This window comes from Somniosus microcephalus, unplaced genomic scaffold (assembly GCF_052327205.1).
Source record: "Somniosus microcephalus isolate GS21.2 unplaced genomic scaffold, FLI_Smic_1.0 unresolved_chr1, whole genome shotgun sequence".
NCBI lineage: Eukaryota > Metazoa > Chordata > Chondrichthyes > Squaliformes > Somniosidae > Somniosus > Somniosus microcephalus.
Window position 1 is genome coordinate 48,916,523 of NW_028225179.1, and position 21,393 is coordinate 48,937,915.

Consider the following 21,393-nt stretch of genomic DNA (forward strand, 5'->3'; position numbering starts at 1 on the left):
GTTTTGGCATCGTTGCAATTTATTTTATCCCAAGATGGCAGCTTCCCGCTCTTGTCTTCATCCTCCGCCTACAAAATGGTGGTTTTCCCACGCTTGGCGGTCTTCACCCACTGGCTGCAATGGTGTTTGGCGTGCCGCTGCTGCTCCCCTTTCCCAGCGGTTAGTAACTCCCCCGACGCTGCCTAGGCTTCACCGCGGCTCCCTCAGGCATTCGCGCTTCCCCGATGTCGCGCCTCGCAGCCCTTCTTGCAGCCCGGTTATTAGCACCGGCTGCGGTCGCCTTCACCGCGGCTCTTGCGCCTTCAGTCGCCCCAGACGCTGCGCCTTTTTGGCCCGAAAGCGGCCCGGCCCTTATCACCAGCCGCGATCGATGTCCCCGCGCTGCGCCTTTCGGCCCGAATGCGGCAAGGCCCTTATCTCCGGTCACGATCAATCTCACCGCCCTTATTCCTCCGTCTTCCTCCCCCCGTCTGTACAGCCAACGCGGCCGACTTTCTGCTCGCGTTGCTGACCGGCTTACCCACCACCGAGGTAGAAAGAAGATAGCTGACTGCCGCTGATGGAGGCTTCGAGTTCAGGATGTCTTCTGCACCCCGGGTTCTCGATGCCTGCCGTGCGACGTGTCTTCCAGCAGGGTGATGAGGGTGGATGCCTCTCTTTGACGCCCGTTCTGTGGACGAAGCTGCCGTGGATATAAACTGCCGCAGGGTAAGAATCGGAATCGTCGCCACTGTTACATCTGTGTGTTCCAGTTGTATTAAGATTAATTACTGACACAGACTACAAGAATAAAGTTCAACAGGTCTTTACTAGTTGGAGGTCAGGATTATACTAAATACAATATCACTACACAGTACTTATATACCGGTGGTCACCACCGGTATTACGTATACAGCAGCCAGAGAAAGTAGTACATCTCTTAAGGTGGAACAGGCTTAAGTTCTCTTAAGGTGGAACAGGTTACATACACCACAGAAAGGACAGTGTATCTGATGCACTGTAACACCCGGTCCCAGAGGAGGAAAGGACAGTGTATCTAACACACTGTGACACCCGGTCCCAGAGGGGGAAAGGACAGTGTATCTAACGCACTGTGACACCCGGTCCCTGAGGGGGAAAGGACAGTGTATCTTACGCACTGTGACACCCGGTCCCAGAGGGGGAAAGGACAGTATATCTAATGCACTGTGACAGCCGGTCCCAGAGGGGGAAAGGATAGTGTATCTAACGCACTGTGACACCCGGTCCCAGATGGGGATTGGATAGTGTATCTAACACACTGTGACACCCGGTCCCAGAGGGGGAAAGGACAGTGTATCTAATGCACTGTGACCTCCGGTCCCAGAGTGGGATAGGACAGTGTATCTAACACACTGTGACACCCGGTCCCAGAGGGGGAAAGGACAGTGTATCTAACACACTGTGACACCCGGTCCCAGAGTGGGATAGGACAGTGTATCTAACGCACTGTGACCCCCGGTCCCAGAGGGGGAATGGACACTGTATCTAACGCATTGTGACACCCGGTCCCAGAGGAGGAAAGGACAGTGTATCTAACGCACTGTGACCCCCAGTCCCAGAGGGGAAAGGACAGTGTATCTAACGCACTGTGAAACCCGGTCCCAGAGGAGGAAAGGACAGTGTTTCTATCACACTGTGAAACCCGGTCCCAGAGGGGGACAGGACAGTGTATCTAACACACTGTTCCCAGAGGGGTAAACGACAGTGTATCTAACACACTGTGACACCCGGTCCCAGAGTGGGAAGGGACAGTGTATCTAACGCACTGTGACACCCGGTCCCAGAGGGGGAAAGGACAGTGTATCTAACACACTGTGACACCAGGTCCCAGAGGGGGAAAGGACTGTGTATCTAACGCACTGTGACACCCGGTCCCAAAGGGGGAAAGGACAGTGCATCTAACACACTGTGACACCCGGTCCCAGAGCGAGAAAGGACATTGTTTCTAACGCACTGTGACACCCGGTCCCTGAGAGGTAAAGGACAGTGTATCTAATGCACTGTGACACCCGGTGATGTGCCTCAATAATTCCGAGACTCGATGTTAGCGAAAGAAAACAAGGCTTTTATTAACTTAGAAGGTAACACGTAGTGGAGAGAGGTATCTTCCATCCGGAGGGCTGCAGTACTGGATATGAGGCCAGACTGAGCTTGCTTACATAGGGGCCAGGTATGGGCGGAGCCCTACACACAACACATTCCAATATACAATACAATGGTGAGGAAACGGAACTGGGGGAAGGGAAATGAAACTGAAACCGACCACAGTCACAGGCAGTGATGAATGGAATATTTCATCACATTCACCCCTTCTATAGATTTAGTCTGTTCGGGGGTTTGATAGTCCTCTGCGACCGACGTGGCTGTTGTGGTGCCGCGGGTGTCGGCTGGGTGTCCCCGGTAGCCTCCTGGGTCTCTGCCGGGGGTGCCGCCAGGGTTGTTGAAGGGGTAGTTGGTGGGGGTGCCGTTGGTCGATGTTCTTCCGGGGGTGATGAAAGAGTAGTGGGTGGGTAAGAGTTGCTGCGATCGTTGTCGCTGCTATCGCCGTGGTTGTTGTCGTTACCGGCTGGGGCAACGTCTTTTATGGACACGGTGTCCTCCCTTCCGTCGGCGTGCTGGACATATGCGTATTGGGGGTTGGCGTGGAGTAGGTGTACTGGCTCCACGAGAGGGTCCGTCTTGTGGCCCCTCACATGCCTTCGCACGAATACCGGACCTGGGGTGGAGAGCCATGACGGCATGGATACGCCTGAGGTGGATTTCCGGGGAAAGACAAACATTCGTTCATGAGGCGTGGCATTAGTGGCAGTGCACAATAGCGACCGTATCGAATGGAGCACATCCGAGAGGACTTCCTGCCAGCGGGAGATAGGGAGGCCCTTGGTCCTTAGAGCTAGAGTGACTGCTTTCCATACTGTCCCGTTCTCTCGCTCCACTTGGCCGTTACCCCGGGGGTTGTAGCTGGTGGTACGGCTCGTGGCAATCCCCCTGGACAGCATGTACTGGCGTAGCTCTTCACTCATGAAGGACGCCCCCCTATCCGTATGGATGTAGCTCGGCATACCGAACAGGCAGAACAGGCTGTTGAGGCATTTAATGACCGTGGCGCTGGTCATGTCTGGGCAGGGGAAGGCGAATGGGAACCGGGAGTATTCGTCCACAATGTTCAGGAAGTAAACATTGCGGTCGACGGACGGGAGGGGGCCCTTGAAATCTAAGCTGAGCCGCTCAAAGGGCCGTGTAGCTTTGATTAAGTGGGCTCTATCTGGGCGGTAGAACCGAGGCTTGCATTCAGCGCAAGTGCGGCAGTTCCTGGTCAGAGACCGAACTTCCTCAATCGAGTAGGGTAAGTTACGGGACTTTATGAAGTGGAACAGCCGCATGACCCCTGGGTGGCAGAGGTCGTTGTGGAGGGTCTGTAGCCGATCCCCGGTGGCGCTGGCACACATCCCTCGTGAGAGGGCGTCAGGGGATTCGTTAAGGGCCCCTGGCCGGTAAATGATGTCTTACTCGAAGGTGGAGAGCTCGATCCGCCACCTAAGAATCTTATCATTTTTAATCTTCCCCCTCTGTTTATTATTGAACATAAACGCTACCGACCGCTGGTCGGTAAGTAGGGTGAAGCGTTTGCCGGCTAGGTAGTGGCGCCAGTGGCGCACTGCCTCCACGATGGCTTGGGCCTCCTTTTCCACGGAGGAGTGTCTGATCTCGGGCCCTTGGAGGGTCCTCGAGAAGAAAGCTACGGGCCGCCCCGCCTGGTTGAGGGTGGCCGCCAAGGCGAAGTCAGATGCATCACTTTCCACTTGAAATGGAGTGTTCTCGTCCACTGCCTGTAGCGTGGCCCGCTCAATATCCTGCTTAATGCTTTTGAAGGCGGCGTGGGCCTCAGCAGAGAGCGGAAAAGAGGATGCTTTCAAGAGGGGGCGGGCTTTGTCGGAGTAGTTGGGGACCCATTGGGAATAATAAGAAAATAACCCCAGGCACCTTTTCAGGGCTTTGGGAGTGTTGGGCAGGGGCAGCTCCCGTAGGGGGCGCAATCGGTCGGGGTCTGGTCCGATTTCCCCATTCTCCACCACGCTGCCTAGTATGCAGAGGCGCGTGGTGTTGAAAACGCACTTGTCCTCGTTGTAGGTGAGGTTGAGTTTTTGTGCGGTTTCCAGGAACCTCTCGAGGTTCGAGTCGTGATCCTGCTGGTTGTGACCGCAGATGGTGACGTTGTCGAGGTAGGGGAAGGTTGCCTGCAAGTGGTGGTCATCGACCATGTGGTCCATCTCCCTCTGAAAGACCGAGACCCCATTCGTCACCCCAAAGGGGACTCTGAGGAATTGGTAGAGGCGTCCGTTCGCCTCGAAGGCGGTGTACGGGTGGTCCTCTGGTCTGATAGGGAGCTGGTGGTATGCTGACTTAAGGTCGATGATGGAGAACACCCGGTATTGGGCGATTTGGTTCACCATTTCTGATATGCGGGGTAGCGGGTAGGCGTCTAGTTGGGTGTACCTGTTGATCGTTTGGCTATAGTCGATCACCATCCGTTTCTTCTCGCTACCCCTTACCACTACCACTTGGGCGCGCCACGGGCTGTTGCTGCGTTCAATAATGCGCTCTTTCAGGAGCCTGTCTACCTCGGTCGCGATAAACCGCCTGTCCTCCCAGCTGTACCTCCTGCTTTTGGTCGCTATTGGCCGGCAGTTAGGGGTAAGGTTCGTGAATAGCGAAGGCGGCTTTACCTTCAGGGTAGCCAGACCGCACACTGTGAGGGGCGGCTGGGACCCACCGTACTTGAGCGTGATGCTTTGGTGGTTGCACTGGAAATCCAGGCCCAAGATCACGCTCGCACATAGATTCTTCATGATTAATACTTTAAAATTATCATATACAGTTCCGTTAACGGACAATTGTACCGTGCAGTAACCCAGAATGGTCGATGTCTGGGTTTTATCAGCCATAGAGATGGTACCCTGAGTAGGGACCACCTTTAGGGAGAGTTGTTGTGCCAGTTCAGGGTGGATAAAACTCTCCGTGCTTCCACTGTCAATTAAACATTTAACCCTGCGCCCGTTTACCTCGATGTCCACCATTGATTTGGATAGCGGGTGCGGCCTGGTCTGGTCCACTGTGACCGATGCCACTGTAGGGCCCTGATTGAGACAAGATGGCATCCACGCTGTCTGCTCATAAGATGGCGGACCCCACAAGGTCGGGCAAGATGGCGTCCAAGATGGCCGCTCCCACGGCGCGCACGCGGCGGTGGCGGGTTTTCCGGCGGTTGGTTTTCTGGCGGGGTTCCCTCTGCACACCTTCCCGAAGTGCCCCTTCTTACCGCACTTAAAGCAGGTGGTACCTTTCGCCGGGCACAGGTTTCTGGTGTGCTTTGGCTGCCCGCAGAAGTAGCAGTTGGGTCCCCGACGCGTCGCGGCTGTCGTAGGGCTTCTGGGGGGAGAGCGGGGCCCCGACGGTGTCGGGCTGCCGGGCGGGGAAGATGCCTTCCAAGATGGCGACGCCCTCGGTGCACACGTGGCGGCGTGGATGGCGCGGGCTGAAGAGTAGGCGTCTGAGTTTCTCTGGGCCACATCCAGGGATCGCGCGGTGTCCGCAGCCTGTTTCAGGTCCAACCCCGTTTTTTCCAGCAGTCTTTGCCGGATGTAAGTGGAGCTGAGGCCTGTGATGAAGGCATCGCGAACAAGCTCGTCAGTGTACACTGCGGCTTTTACATCTCGGCACTTGCAGTCTTTGCCAAGCATTTTCAGGGTGCCTAGGAACTCCTCCACCGATTCCCCAGGTCGCTGTGCGCGAGTAGCGAGCAGATGCCTAGCATACACCTCATTCGTAGGCTGCTGGTAATGCACCTTTAAGATGTCGCAGGCGGCCAGGTACGTGTCGGCGTCTTGGATGAGGGGGTAAACCCGGTGGCTTACCCAATTCCGCAGAATTCCGAGTTTCATACTCGCAGCGTCCGTAGCGTCTTTGACGGCTGCGGAATTGTCCAGGAAGAATTCCATACACATAAACCAGTGTCCGAAGCGTGCTGATGCGTCCGGAGCATGCTGATCCAAATCCAAACGTTCGGGTTTCAGGAGTTGATCCATTGTGTTGAAAAATAAGTTAATAAAATTGATGTGCCTCAATAATTCCGAGACTCGATGTTAGCAAAAGAAAACAAGGCTTTTATTAACTTAGAAGGTAACACGTAGTGGAGAGAGGTATCTTCCATCCGGAGGGCTGCAGTACTGGATATGAGGCCAGACTGAGCTTGCTTACATAGGGGCCAGGTATGGGCGGAGCCCTACACACAACACATTCCAATATACAATACAATGGTGAGGAAACGGAACAGGGGGAAGGGAAATGAAACTGAAACCAACCACAGTCACAGGCAGTGATGAATGGAATATTTCATCACACCCGGTCCCAGAGGGGGAAAGGACAATGTCTCTAATGCTCTGTGACACCCGGTCCCAGAGGGGGAAAGGACAGTGTATCTAATGCACTGTGACACTCGGTCCCAGAGGGGGAAATGACACTGTATCTAATACACTGTGATACCCGGTCCCAGAGGGGGAAAGGACAGTGTATCTAACACACTATGATACCCGGTCCCAGAGAGGGAAAGGACAGTGTAACTAACACGGTGACACCCGGTCGCAGAGGGGGAAGGTACAGTGTTTCTAACACACTGTGACACCCGGTCCCAGAGGGGGAAAGAACAGTGTATCTAACGCACTGTGACACCCGGTCCCAGAGGGGGAAAGGACAGTGTATCTAACGCACTGTGACACCCGGTCCCAGAGGGGGAAAGGACAGTGTATCTGACACACTGTGACACCCGGTCCCAGAGGGGGAAAGGACCGTGTATCTAACGCACTGTGACACCCGGTCCCTGAGGGGGAAAGGACAGTGTATCTAACACACTGTGGCACCCGGCCCCAGAGTGGGAAAGGACAGTGTATCTTTTGCACTGTGACACCCGGTCCCAGAGGGGGAAAGGACAGTGTATCTAACACACTGTGACAGCTGGTCCCAGAGGGGGAAAGGACAGTGTATCTAATGCATTGAGACACCCAGTCCCAGAGGGGGAAAGGACAGTGTATCTAACACACTGTGACACCCTGTCCCAGAGGGGGAAAGGACAGTATATCTAACACACTGTGACACCCGGTCCCAGAGGGGGAAAGGACAGTGTATCTAACACACTGTAACACCCGGTCCCAGAGGAGGAAAGGACAGTGTATCTAACGCACTGTGACACCCGGACCCAGAGGGGGAAAGGACAGTGTATCTAACGCACTGTGACACCCGGTCCCAGAGGGGGAAAGGACAGTGTATCTAATGCACTGTGACACCTGGTACCAGAGGGGGAAAGGACAGTGTATCTAACACACTGTAACACCCGGTCCCAGAAGAGGAAAGGACAGTGTATCTAACGCACTGTGACACCCGGACCCAGAGGGGGAAAGGACAGTGTATCTAACGCACTGTGACACCCGGTCCCAGAGGGGGAAAGGACAGTGTATCTAATGCACTGTGACACACGGTCCCAGAGGGGGAAAGGACAGTGTATCTAACGCACTGTGACACCCGGTCCCAGAGGGGGAAAGGACAGTGTATCTAACGCACTGTGACACCCGGTCCCAGAGGGGGAAAGGACAGTGTATCTAACACACTGTGACACCCGGCTCCAGAGGGGGAAAGGGCAGTGAATCTAATGCACAGTGACACCCGGTCCCAGAGGGGGAAAGGACAGTATATCTAACGCATTGTGACACCCGGTCCCAGAGGGGGAAAGGACAGTGTATCTAACGCACTGTGACACCCGGTCCCAGAGGGGGAAAGGACAGTGTATCTAACACACTGTGACACCCGGTCTCAGAGGGGGAAAGGACAGTGTATCTAACACACTGTGACACCCGGTCCCAGAGGGGGAAAGGACAGTTTATCTAACACACCGTGACACCGGTCCCAGAGGGGGAAAGGACAGTGTATCTAACACACTGTTACACCAGTCACAGAGGGGGAAAGGACAGTGTATCTAACACACTGTGACACCCGCTCCCAGAGGGGGAAAGGACAGTGTATCTAACACACTGTGACACCCGGTCCCAGAAGGGAAAGGACAGTGTATCTAATGCACTGTGACACCCGGTCCCAGAGGGGGAAAGGACAGTGTATCTAACGCACTGTGACACCCGGTCCCAGAGGGGGAAAGGACAGTGTATCAAACGCACTGTGACACCCGGTCCCAGAGGGGGAAAGGACAGTGTATCTAACACACTGTGACACCCGGTCCCAGAGGGTGAAAGGACAGTGTATCTAACGCACTGTGACACCCGGTCCCAGAGGGGAAAAGGACAGTGTATCTAACGCACTGTGACACCCGGTCCCAGAGGGGGAAAGGACAGTGTATATAACACACTGTGACACCCGGTCCCAGAGGGGGAAAGGTCAGTGTATCTAATGCACTGTGACACCCGGTCCCAGAGGGGAAAGCACAATGTATCTAACGCACAGTGACACCCTGTCCCAGAGGGGGAAAGGACAGTGTATCTAACACACCGTGACACCCTGTCCCAGAGGGGGAAAGGACAGTGTATCTAACGCACTGTGACACCCAGTCCCAGAGGGGGAAAGGACAGTGTATCTAACACACTGTGACACCCTGTCCCAGAGGGGGAAAGGACAGTGTATCTAACGCACTGTGACACCCAGTCCCAGAGGGGGAAAGCACAGCCTATCTAACGCACTGTGACATCCGGTCCCAGAGGGGGAAAGGACAGTGTATCTAATGCACCGTGACACCTGGTCCCAGATATGAGGGGTGCATCAAATGTGCTGCTAAATGCCTAATGTTATGTCGTAGAGTAAACCTCATAGATAAATCTGTATCACAAATCTGTATCCAGTGTGATATCATGTAGGGAAGGATGAAAATCTTGGGGCTGTTATTAATTGTGTAACCTGGGTGTTGCCGATTAAGCATTTTGTAAGCCAACATAATCCAGTGTGTTAATCCAAACCTCGGTTCAATTTCTGGCTCCGTTTAATTTTTCACTTTTCACAATCCCGGGTTATAGTTTCGCTGCTGGTTCGCATTCCCTCATTGCATCACCGGCAGTAATTAAACTTTATTAATCTTAAGGAGTTTAAGATTACATTGAATGATCACAGAGTTGGCCAAACACAGCACACAGTGGGATCACTGTCCGGGAGTAACTGAGACTCATGAATATTGGACTGAGGCATTCCCGGAGAGGCAGGCTCCGATCGTTCACCTGCACGTTCAAAAATCATCTCTTTATTGGGGGCGAGTCGGTAACCAGAGGACACAGAGGCGGGGCCATGAGGAGACGTTTATTCACACAGCCAGGTGCTGTGATCTGGAATGCGCTGCCTGAGAAGGACGGCGGAAGCAGATTCAATAGTAACTTTCAAAATAGGATTCAGATCAATATTTGAAGGGGAGTAATTTGCAAGGCAGTGCGGAAAGAGCAAGGGTGTGGGGCTAATTGGAGAGCTGGTTCAAAGAGCCAGCACAGGCACGATGGGCCGAATGGCCTCTTTCTGTGCTGTCTGATTCTACGATTCATTGGTTCAATGATGCAATGATGGAACGATGAATCATGCAAAGATGCAATGATAAAGATGCAAAGATGCACTGAGTGCGAGTCAGCAGAGAGTGCTGTGAGTTTGGGTAAGTGTGAGTTAGGGTAAGTGGGGTGTTAGGTGCTCTTTTCAAACTTTAACTCTGTGGGTTGTAGTTAATAAGGCCTTTCTGGTGCAGAGTGACTGTTGGCAAACCATTTAACTGGTGTAATTAGAGGGATTGATTTAATTTAAATCCAATTAATTAAAGGGGATACCATCATCTAAAATCGGGCAGAGGGTGTCCATAACTAACAATAACAAATTAAATTAATTACATAGAATGGAGCAGGTGATGTGTTACTGTTGCAAGATGTGGGAGCCGGTGGACCCCATTGAGGCTCACGGTGATTACGTCTGTGACAAGTGTCTGCTGCTACAGGAACTCCAGCTCCGTGTTGATGAGCTGGAGTCTGAGCTTCAAACACTGCGACACATCAGGGAGGGGGAGAAGTACCTGGACTCTGTATCAGGAGGTGGTCACACCTATGAAGTTAATTAATTCAGATGTAGCCCATGGTCAGGGACAGGACGGTGTGACTTCGAGTGAGGCAGGTACGGGGATCCAGGAGGTAGTGTTGGTGGAGCCGCAGCCCTTGCTCTTGTCCAACAGGTTCGAGGTTCTTACTCCCTGTGGGGACAGGAGCAGGGGCTGCAGGGAGGATGAGCAACCTGGCCACAGCACCGTGGAACGGGGGGCCATTCAAGAGGGGGGAGTAAATAGAAATGTTGTAGTGGTAGGGGATAGTATTATTAGGGGGATAGATAGAGTTCTCTGCAGCCGAGAGCGAGAGTCCCGAAGGCTGTGTTGACTACCCGGTGCCAGGGTTAAGGACATCTCCTCTGGGCTGGAAAGAAACTTGCAGTGGGAGGGGGTGGATCCAGTTGTCGTGGTCCATGTTGGTACAAACGACGTAGATAGGACTAGGAAGCCAGTTCTGTTAAAGGAGTATGAGCAGCTAGGGGTCAAATTAAAAAACAGAACCTCAAGGGTAATAACCTGAGCCACGAGCGAATTTGGCTAGGACAAATAAAATTAGAGAGTTAAATGCGTGGCTCAAAGTCTGGTGTGGGAGAAATGGGTTTTGCTTCCTGGGACACTGGCACCAGTACTGGGGCAAGAGGGAGCTGTTCCGTTGGGATGGGCTTCACTTGGCCAGTGCTGGGGCTAGAGTCCTGGCGGATCATATAACTGGGGCTGTAGAGAGGGCATTAAACTAACTAGTGGGGGGGAGGTTCCTAGAGAGCAAATAATAAAAATGACAACAGAGAAGGTCATAGATTAAGGTAGCAGTGGGGAAATTAAAAACCAGAGCGTGTCAGGAAGGGGCAGAAGGTATGGAGTAAAAGGTAAAGTAATAAAAAGGGCAAAAGCAGGAACTAAGTGTCACAAAACATATTTGAAAGTTCTCCATCTGAATGCACGTAGCATTCGTAACAAAATAGACGAGTTAATGGCACAAATAACTACATATGGGTATGATCTTGTGGCCATTACAGAAACATGGCTGCAGGGTGACAATGCCTGGGAATTAAACATACCAGGTTATTTAACGATCAGGAAGGACAGGCAGGAAGGAAGGGGAGGTGGGGTGGCTATGTTAATAAAGGAAGGAATCACTGTAATACAGAGAAATGATATTGGGTCAAAAGATCAGGATAATGAAACAGTTTGGGTGGAGGTAAGGAATAATAAGGGGAAAAAAACACTTGTGGACGTAGTCTATAGGCCTCCGAACAGTTGCAACTCTGTTGGACGGAGTATCAATCAGGAAATAGTTGAGGCTTGTAATAAGGGAACATCTATAATTATGGAGGATTTTAACTATCATATTAATTGGACAAATCAAATTGGGCAGGGCTGCCTTGAGGATGAGTTCATTGAGTGTATTAGGGATGGTTTTCTTGAGCAGTATGTAACTGAACCGACCAGGGGGCAAGCAACCTTAGATCTGGTCCTGTGTAACGAGACAGGATTAATTAAAAATGTCCTAGTAAAGGATCCCCTTGGAATGAGTGACCATAACATGGTTGAATTCCATATTCAATTAGAGGGTGAGAAGGTTGGATCTCAAACAAGCGTGCTAAGCTTGAATAAAGGAGGCTATGAAGTTTTGAGAGCGGAATTGAGTAGAGTGGATAAGGAAAATAGATTAAAGGGTAAGACGATACATGATCAGTGGTGTACATTTAAGGAGTTATTTTACAACTTCCAAAAAATATATATTCCACTGAGAAGAAAAGGGTGTAAAAGAAAAGACAGCCATCCGTGGCTAAGTAAAGAAATTAAGGATAGTATTCGACTAAAAACAAGGGCATATAAGGTAGCCAAATCTAGTGGGAGGATAGAGGATTGGGAAAACTTTGAAAGACAGCAAAAAATAACAAAAAGATTGATTAAGGAAAGGGAAGATAGATTATGAAAGTAAATTAGCAAAAAATATAAAAACAGATATGAAGAGTTTTTATAGTTGCATAAAAAGAAAAAGGGTGGCTAAAGTAAATGTTGGTCCCTTAGAGGATGAGACCGGGAAATTAATGGTGGGAAATATGGAGATGGCAAAAACACTGAATGAATATTTTGTATCAGTCTTTACAGTAGAGGACATTAAGAATATCCCAACACTGGACAAACAGGGGGCTATGGGGGGGGAGGAGCTAAACATGATCAAAATCACTAAGGAAGTGGTACTCGGTAAAATAATGGGACTCAAGGCGGATAAATCACCTGGACCTGATGGCTTACATCCTAGGGTCTTGAGGGAAGTGGCGGTAGGGATTGTGGATGCATTAGTAATAAATTTCCAAAACTCCCTGGACTCAGCAAAGGTCCCGGCAGACTGGAAAACTGCTAATGTAACACCCTTATTTAAAAAGGGCAGTAGACAGAAGGCTGGAAACTATAGACCGGTTAGCCTAACATCTGTGGTAGGTAAAATTTTGGAGTCCATTATTAAGGAGACAGTAACAGGGCATTTGGATAATCATAATTTAATAGGACAAAGTCAGCATGGTTTTATGAAGGGGAAGTTATGTTTGACAAATTTGCTGGAGTTCTTTGAGGAAGTAACATATATGGTGGATAAAAGGGAACCAGTGGACGTAGTGTATTTAGACTTCCAAAAGGCCTTTGACAAGGTGCCACACAAAAGATTATTGCTTAAGATAAAAAATCACGGGATTGGGGGTAATATTCTGGCATGGGTGGAGGATTGGCTGTCTAACAGAAGGCAGAGAGTTGGGATAAATGGTTCATTCTCAGACTGGCAATCAGTAACTAGTGGTGTTCCGCAGGGGTCAGTGCTGGGTCCCCAACTCTTTACAATCTATATTAACGATTTGGAGGAGGGGGCCGAGTGTAACATATCAAAGTTTGCAGATGATACTAAGATGGGAGGGAAAGTAGTGAGTGAGGAGGACATAAAAAACCTGCAAGGGGACATAGACAGGCTAAGTAAGTGGGCAGAGTTTTGGCAGATGGAATACAATACTGGAAAGTGTGAGGTTATGCACTTTGGCAGGAAAAATCGTGGAGCAAGTTATTATCTTAATGGCAAGAAACTGGAAAGTACTGAAGTACAAAGGGATCTGGGGGTCCTGGTGCACGAAACTCAAAAGGTTAGTATGCAGGTGCAGCAAGTGATTAAGAAGGCCAATGGAATGTTGGCTTTCATTGCTAGGGGGGTAGAATATAAAAATAAGGAGGTATTGCTTCAGTTGTACAAGGTATTGGTGAGACCGCACCTGGAATACTGCATACAGTTTTGGTGTCCATACTTTAGAAAAGACATACTTGCTCTCAAGTCAGTACAAAGAAGGCTCACTCGGTTTATCCCGGGGATGAGGGGATGGACATATGAGGAGAGGTTGAGTAGATTGGGACTCTACTCATTGGAGTTCAGAAGAATGAGAGGCGATCTTATTGAAACATATAAGATTGTGAAGGGGTTGGATCGTGTGGATGCGGGGAGGATGTTCCCGATGATGGGTGAAACTAGAACTAGGGGGCATAGTCTTAGAATAAGGGGCTGCTCTTTCAAAACTGAGATGAGGAGGAACTATTTCACTCAGAGGGTGGTAGGTCCATGGAATATGCTGCCCCAAAAAGCTGTAGAAGCTACATCATTACATAAATTTAAAACAGAAATAGACAGTTTCCTAGAAGTAAAGGGAATAAAGGGTTATGGGGAGCGGGCAGGAATTTGGACATGAGTCTAGGTTTGGATCGGACATGGCCCTGTGGGTAGCGGAGCGGGCCCAGGGGCCGTGTAGCCTGATCCTGCTCCTATTTCGTGTGTCTAATTCTGTTAGATTCAGGGGATGGTTCTGTGATAGTAGATTGGCGGTTAGGATCAGATCAGCCATGATCTTATTGAATGGCGGAGCAGGCTCGAGGGGCCGATTGGCCTACTCCTGCTCCTATTTCTTATGTTCTTATATAAAGATACAATGTTGCAATGATGAAGATGCAATGATGTAATGTTGCAATGATGAAGATACAATGATGCAATGTTGCAATGATAAAGATGCAATGTTGCAATGATGAAGATGCAATGATGCAATGTTGCAGTGATGATGCTGCAATGTTGCAATGATAATAATGCAATGTTGCAATGATAAAGATGCAATGTTGTAATGATAAAGATGCAATGTTGCAATGATAATGCAATGTTGCAATGGTAAAGATGCAATGATGCAATGTTGCAATGATAAAGATGCAATGATGCAATGTTGCACTGATGAAGATGCAATGATGCAGCGATGATGCTGCAATTTTCCAATAATGATGCTGAAATTTTGCAATTATAATAATGCAATGTTGCAATGATAAAGATGCAATGTTGGAATGTTGCAATGATGATGCAATGTTAATGATGCAATGTAGCAATGAAGAAGATGCAATGATGCAATGCTGCAATGATAAAGATGCAATTTTGCAAAGATAAAGATGCAATGTTACAATGTTAAAAATGCAATGAATCAATGTTGCAATGACAAAGATTCAATGATGGAATGTTGCAATGATAAGGTGCACTGATGCAATATTGCAGTGATAAAGATGCAATGTTGCAAAGATAAAGATGCAATGATGCAATGTCGCAATGATAAAGATGCAATGATGCAATGTCGCAATGATAAAGATGCAATGATGCAATGTCGCAATGATAAAGATGCAATGATGCAATGTCACAATGATAAACATGCAATGTTGCAATGATGAAGATGCAATGATGCAATTATAAAGATGCAATGTTGCAATGATAAAGATGTAATGATGCAATGTTGCAATAAGGATGCAATGTTGCAATGATAAGCATGCAATGTTGCAATGATGAAGATGCAATGTTACAATGCTAAAAATGCAATGATGAAATGTTGCAATGATAAAGGTGCAATGATGCAATTTTGCAATGATAAAGATGCAATGATGCAAAGCTGACTTGATTAAGTGCAATGATGCACTGATTGGTTCACTGGCGATGCTGCAGTGATGCACTGAATTTGTGATTCAACAATTCCTTCTTTGCGTCAGAGTTCCGTGCGGAATTGCAAGTCCGAGTCCTTCATCCTGTGCCTGTAATCGTCCTCGAAGGCCTCATCCTGGGCCACGGTGAAGTAGTTCTTCCAGTCGCCCACCTCACCTGCGGGAGACGGGACACGAGCGGTTAGTCACGTCCCCTCAGATTTCAGAGCAAGGGCCTCCCTTCTCAGGGACTCCTTCAAGGACAGGCCCAGAAAGCCAGCATGCAGGTCCAGCAAGCAATTAGGAAGGCAAATGGCATATTGGCCTTTATTACAAGGGGGTTGGAGTATAATAGTAAGGAAGTCTTGCTACTATTGTACAGGGCCTTGGTGAGACCACACCTGGAGTACTGTGCACAGTTCTGGTCTCCTTATCTAAGGAAGGATATACTTGCCTTGGAGGCGGTGCACCGAAGGTTCACTAGATTGATTCCTGGGATGAGAGGGCTGTCCTATGAGAGGTTGTGTAGAATGGGCCTGTACTCTCTGGAGTTTAGAAGAATGAGAGGTGATCTCATTGAAACATATAAAATTCTTATGACAGGGTAGATGCTGAGAGGTTGTTTCCCCCTGGCTGGGGAGTCTAGAACCAGGGGTCACAGTCTCAGGATAAGGGTCGGCCATTTAGGACTGAGATGAGGAGGAATTTCTTCACTCAGAGGGTGGTGAACCTGTGGAATTCTCTACCACAGAGGGCTGTGGAGGCTCAGTCGTTGAGTAGATTCAAAACAGAGCTCGACAGATATTTGGACTCTAGGGGAATCGAGGGATATGGGGATCAGGCGGGAAAGTGGAGTTGAGGTCGAAGATCAGCCATGATCTTATTGAATGGCGGAGCAGGCTCCAAGGCACGCACGCGCACACGCACACACGCCCAGGCTCCATCCTCGGCCTACGGCTGATCCCACACCCGGTGTGGGACTGAGCCCCTCACACACACAGAGCAGGAAAGGTCCAGGCTCCATTCCCGGCCTAGTGCTGAGATAGCTGGTCTCACCCGGTGTGGGACAGAGCCCCCCCCACTTCCCCCACACACAGAGCAGGAGGCGCCCAGGCTCCATCCTGGGCCTAGGGCTGATCTCACACCCGGTGAGAGACTGAGTCCCCCCACCCAGCCCCCACACAGAGCAGGAGAGGCCCAGGCTCCATCCTCAGCCCAGGGCTGATCTCACACCCAGTGTGGGGCTGAGGCACACACACACAGCAGGAGAGGCCCAGGCTCCATCCTCGGCCTAGGGCTGATCTCACACCCGGTGTGGGACTCTGAGTCCCCCCACCCGCCCCTCACACACACACACAGAGCAGGAGAGGCCCAGGCTCCATTCCCGGCCTAGTGCTGAGATAGCTGGTCTCACCCGGTGTGGGACAGAGCCCCCCCCCCCGACCAACACACGCACACACACACAGAGCAGGAGGCGCCCAGGCTCCATCCCTGGCCTAGGGCTAATCTCACACACGGTGCGGTGCTGAGCCACACACACACACAGAGCAGGAGAGGCCCAGGCTCCATCCTCGGCCTAGGGCTGATCTCACACCCGGTGTGGTGCTGAGGCACACACACACAGAGCAGGAGAGACCTGGGCTCCATCCTCGGCCTAGGGCCGATCTCGGGGCCTCTCTGTGGGCAGGTTGCTGAGGGAGCTCCAGGCTGACACCGAGATACTCACCTTTTCTCATGAAGGTTGACGCGGTCAAATCGAAAACGTTGGCCGGGACACTGGAGTAGTTGCTCATGGGATTGTCCTTCATAGATTGGAAAGAGGTGTGGTGAACAATCCCATCGATCACAGCATCAGGCAAATCCTTCTCCAGGAACCTCGCTATCCTCAGAATTTCACACTTTGGATCCTGCTCAGAGAATGAACAGCAAGAACAGCGAGATATAACACATTAAACAACCAAACCCAGTCTAACCCCACTCACTGCTCACTCCCCATACCCTTTAATATCCCACCCAGTCTAATCTCACACTCCTGCTCACTCCCCATACACTTTAATATCCCACCCAGTCTAATCCCACTCTCCTGCTCACCCCCCCATACCTTGTATTATCCCACCCAGTCTAATCCCACTCTCCATACCATTTAATATCCCACCCAGTCTAATCCCACTCTCCATACCATTTAATATCCCACCCAGCCTAATCCCACTCACTGCTCACTCCCCATACCCTTTAATATCCCACCCAGTCTAATCCCTTTCCTGCTCACTCCCCATACCCTTTAATATCCCACCCAGACTAATCCCACTCACTATTCACTCCCCATACCCTTTAATATCCCACCCAGTCTAATCCCACTCTCCCCCTCACTCCCCATACCCTTCAATATCCCACCAAGTCTAATCCCACTCACTTCTCACTCCCGATACCCTTGAATATCCCACCCAGTCTAATCCCACTCACTGCTCACTTCCCATACCCTTTAATATCCCACCCAGTCTAATCCCACTCACTGCTCACTTCCCATACCCTTTAATGTCCCACCCAGTCTAATCCCACTCACTGCTCACTCCCCATACCCTTCAATATCCCGCCCAGTCTAATCCCACTCTCCTGCTCATTCCCCATACCCTTTAATATCCCACCCAGTCTAATCCCACTCACTGCTCACTCCCCATACCCTTTAATATCCCGCCCAGTCTAATCCCACTCTCCTGCTCATTCCCCATACCCTTTAATATCCCACCCAGTCTAATCCCACTCACTGCTCACTCCCCATAACCTTTAATATTCCACCCAGTCTAATCCCACTCTCCTGCTCACTCCCCATACCCTTTAATATCCCACCCAGTCTAATCCCACTCACTGCTCACTCCCCATACCCTTTAATATCCCACCCAGTCTAATCCCACTCACTGCTCACTCCCCATACCCTTTAATATCCCACCCAGTCTAATCCCACTCACTGCTCACTCCACATACCCTTTAATATCCCACCCAGTCTATTCCCACTCACTGCTCACTCCCCACACCATTTAATATCCCACCCAATCTAATCCCACTCACTGCTCGCTCCCCATACCCTTTAATATCCCACCCAGTCTAATCCCACACTCCTGCTCACTCCCCATACCCTTTAATATCCCATCCAGTCTAATCCCACTCACTGCTCACTCCCCATACCCTTTAATATCCCACCCAATTTAATCCCACTCACTGCTCACTCCCCATACCATTTAATATCCCACCCAGTCTAATCCCACTCTCCCGCTCACTCCCCATACACTTTAATATCCCACCCAGTCTAATCCCACTCACTGCTCACTCCCCATACCCTTTAATATCCCACCCAGTCTAATCCCACTCTCCCGCTCACTCCCCATACCCTTTAATATCCCACCCAGTCTAATCCCACTCTCCCGCTCACTCCCCATACCCTTTAATATCCCACCCAGTCTAATCCCACTCTCCCGCTCACTCCCCATACCCTTTAATATCCCACCCAGTCTAATCCCACTCACTGCTCGCTCCCCATACCCTTTAATACCCCACCCAGTCTAATCCCACTCACTGCTCACTCACCATACCCTTTAATATCCCACCCAGTCTAATCCCACTCACTGCTCACTCCCCACACCATTTAATATCCCACCCAATCTAATCCCACTCACTGCTCACTCCCCACACCATTTAATATCCCACCCAGTCTAATCCCACTCACTGCTCACTCCCCATACACTTTAATATCCCACCCAGTCTAATCCCACTCACTGCTCACTCCCCATATCCTTTAATATCCCACCCAGTCTAATCCCACTCACTGCTCACTCCCCACACCATTTAATATCCCACCCAATCTAATCCCACTCACTGCTCGCTCCCCATACCCTTTAATATCCCACCCAGTCTAACCCCACTCACTGCTCACTCCCCACACCATTTAATATCCCACCCAATCTAATCCCACTCACTGCTCGCTCCCCATACCCTTTAATATCCCACCCAGTCTAATCCCACACTCCTGCTCACTCCCCATACCCTTTAATATCCCATCCAGTCTAATCCCACTCACTGCTCACTCCCCATACCCTTTAATATCCCACCCAATTTAATCCCACTCACTGCTCACTCCCCATACCATTTAATATCCCACCCAGTCTAATCCCACTCTCCCGCTCACTCCCCATACCCTTTAATATCCCACCCAGTCTAATCCCACTCACTGCTCACCCCCCATACCCTTTAATATCCCAAGTCTAATCCCACTCACTGCTCACTCCCCATCCCTTTAATATCTCACCCAGTCTAATCCCAGTCTCCTGCTCACTCCCAATTCAATTTAATATCCCACCCAGTCTAATCCCACTCTCCTGCTCACTCCCCATACCCTTTAATATCCCACCAAGTCCAATCCCACTCCCCTGCTCACTCCCCATACCCTTTAGTATCCCACCCAGTCTAATCCCACTCACTGCTCACTTCCCATACCCTTTAATATCCCACCCAGTCAAATCCCACTCTCCTGCTCACTCCCCATACCCTTTAATGTCCCACCCAGTCTAATCCCACTCACTGCTCACTCCCCATACCCTTTAATATCCCGCCCAGTCTAATCCCACTCTCCTGCTCATTCCCCATACCCTTTAATATCCCACCCAGTCTAATCCCATTCATTGGTCATTCCCCATATCCTTTAATATCCCACCCAGTCTAATCCCACTCACTGCTCACTCCCCATACCTTTTAATATCCCACCCAGTCTAATCCCCCTCTCCTGCTCACTCCCCATACCCTTTAAAATCCCACCCAGTCTAATCCCACTCACTGCTCACTCCCCATACCCTTTAATATCCCACCCAGTCTAATCCCACTCTCCTCCTCACTCCCCATACCCTTTAATATCCCACCCAGTCTAATCCCACTCACTGCTCACTCCCCACACCCTTTAATATCCCACCCAGTCTAATCCCACTCTCCTCCTCACTCCCCATACCCTTTAATATCCCACCCAGCCTAATCCCACTCACTGCTCACTCCCCATACCCATTAATATCCCACCCAGTCTAATCCCACTCTCCCAGTCACTCCCCAGACACTTGAATATCCCACCCAGTCTAATCCCACTCACTGCTCACTCCCCATACCCTTTAATATCCAACCCAGTCTAACCCCTCTCTCCTGCTCATTCCCCATACCCTTTAATATCCCACCCAGTCTAATCCCTCTCACTGCTCACTTCCCATACCATTTAATATCCCAACCAGTCTAATCCCACTCACTGCTCACTCCCCATACCCTTTGATATCCCACCCAGTCTAATCCCACTCTCCCCTCAATCTCCATATATTTTAATATCCCACCCAATCTAATCCCACTAACTGCTCACTCCCCATACCCTTTAATATCCCACCCAGTCTAATCCCACTCACTGCTCACTCCCCATACCCTTTAATATCCCACCCAGTCTAATCCCACACACTGCTCACTCCCCATACCCTTTAATATCCCACCCAGTCTAATCCCACTCTCCTGCTCACTCCCCATACACTTTAATATCCCACCCAGTCTAATCCCACTCACTGCTCACTCCCCATACACTTTAATATCCCACCCAGTCTAATCCCACTCACTGCTCACTCCCCATACCCTTTATAATCCCACCCAGTCTAATCCCACTCACTGCTCACTCCCCATACCCTTTAAAATCCCACCCAGTCTAACCCAACTCACTGCTCACTCCCCATACCATTTAATATCCCATCCAGTCTAATCCCACTCTCTGCTCACCCCCCATACCCTTTAATATCCCACCCAGTCTAACCCAACTCACTGCTCACTCCCCATACCCTTTGATATCCCACCCAGTCTAATCCCACTCACTGCTCACTCCCCATACCCTTTAATATCCCACCCAGTCTAATCCCACTCACTTCTGACTCCCCATACCCTTTAATATCCCACCCAGTCTAATCCCGCTCTCCTGCTTGCTCCCCATACCCTTTAATATCCCACCCAGTCTAATCCCGCTCTCCTGCTCACTCCCCATACCCTTTAATATCCCATCCAGTCTAATCCCACTCACTGCTCACTCCCCATACCCTTTAATACCCCACCCAGTCTAATCCCACCCACTGCTCACTCCCCATACCATTTAATATCCCACCCAGTCTAATCCGACTCTCCCCCTCACTCCCCATACCCTTTAAGATCCCACCCAGTCTAATCCCACTCTCCCCCTCACGCCCCATACCCTTTAATATCCCACCCAGTCT

General features: G+C 50.3%; 1 protein-coding gene across 1 annotated transcript in view; it reads right to left on the minus strand.

Moving 5' to 3' along the window:
* Nucleotides 1–6,164: 6,164 nt before the first annotated feature.
* The window catches only part of LOC147094922 (sulfotransferase 1B1-like), a 104,850-nt gene continuing 89,621 nt past the window's right edge, over nucleotides 6,165–21,393 (minus strand). The window contains exons 6-7 of the mRNA XM_085974544.1: nucleotides 16,848–17,028; nucleotides 6,165–15,299 (exon numbers count right to left, since the gene is read on the minus strand). Of these exons, the coding sequence (XP_085830670.1) occupies nucleotides 15,187–15,299; nucleotides 16,848–17,028 (294 nt within the window). The 3' untranslated portion in view covers nucleotides 6,165–15,186. The remainder of the gene's footprint in view (nucleotides 15,300–16,847; nucleotides 17,029–21,393) is intronic.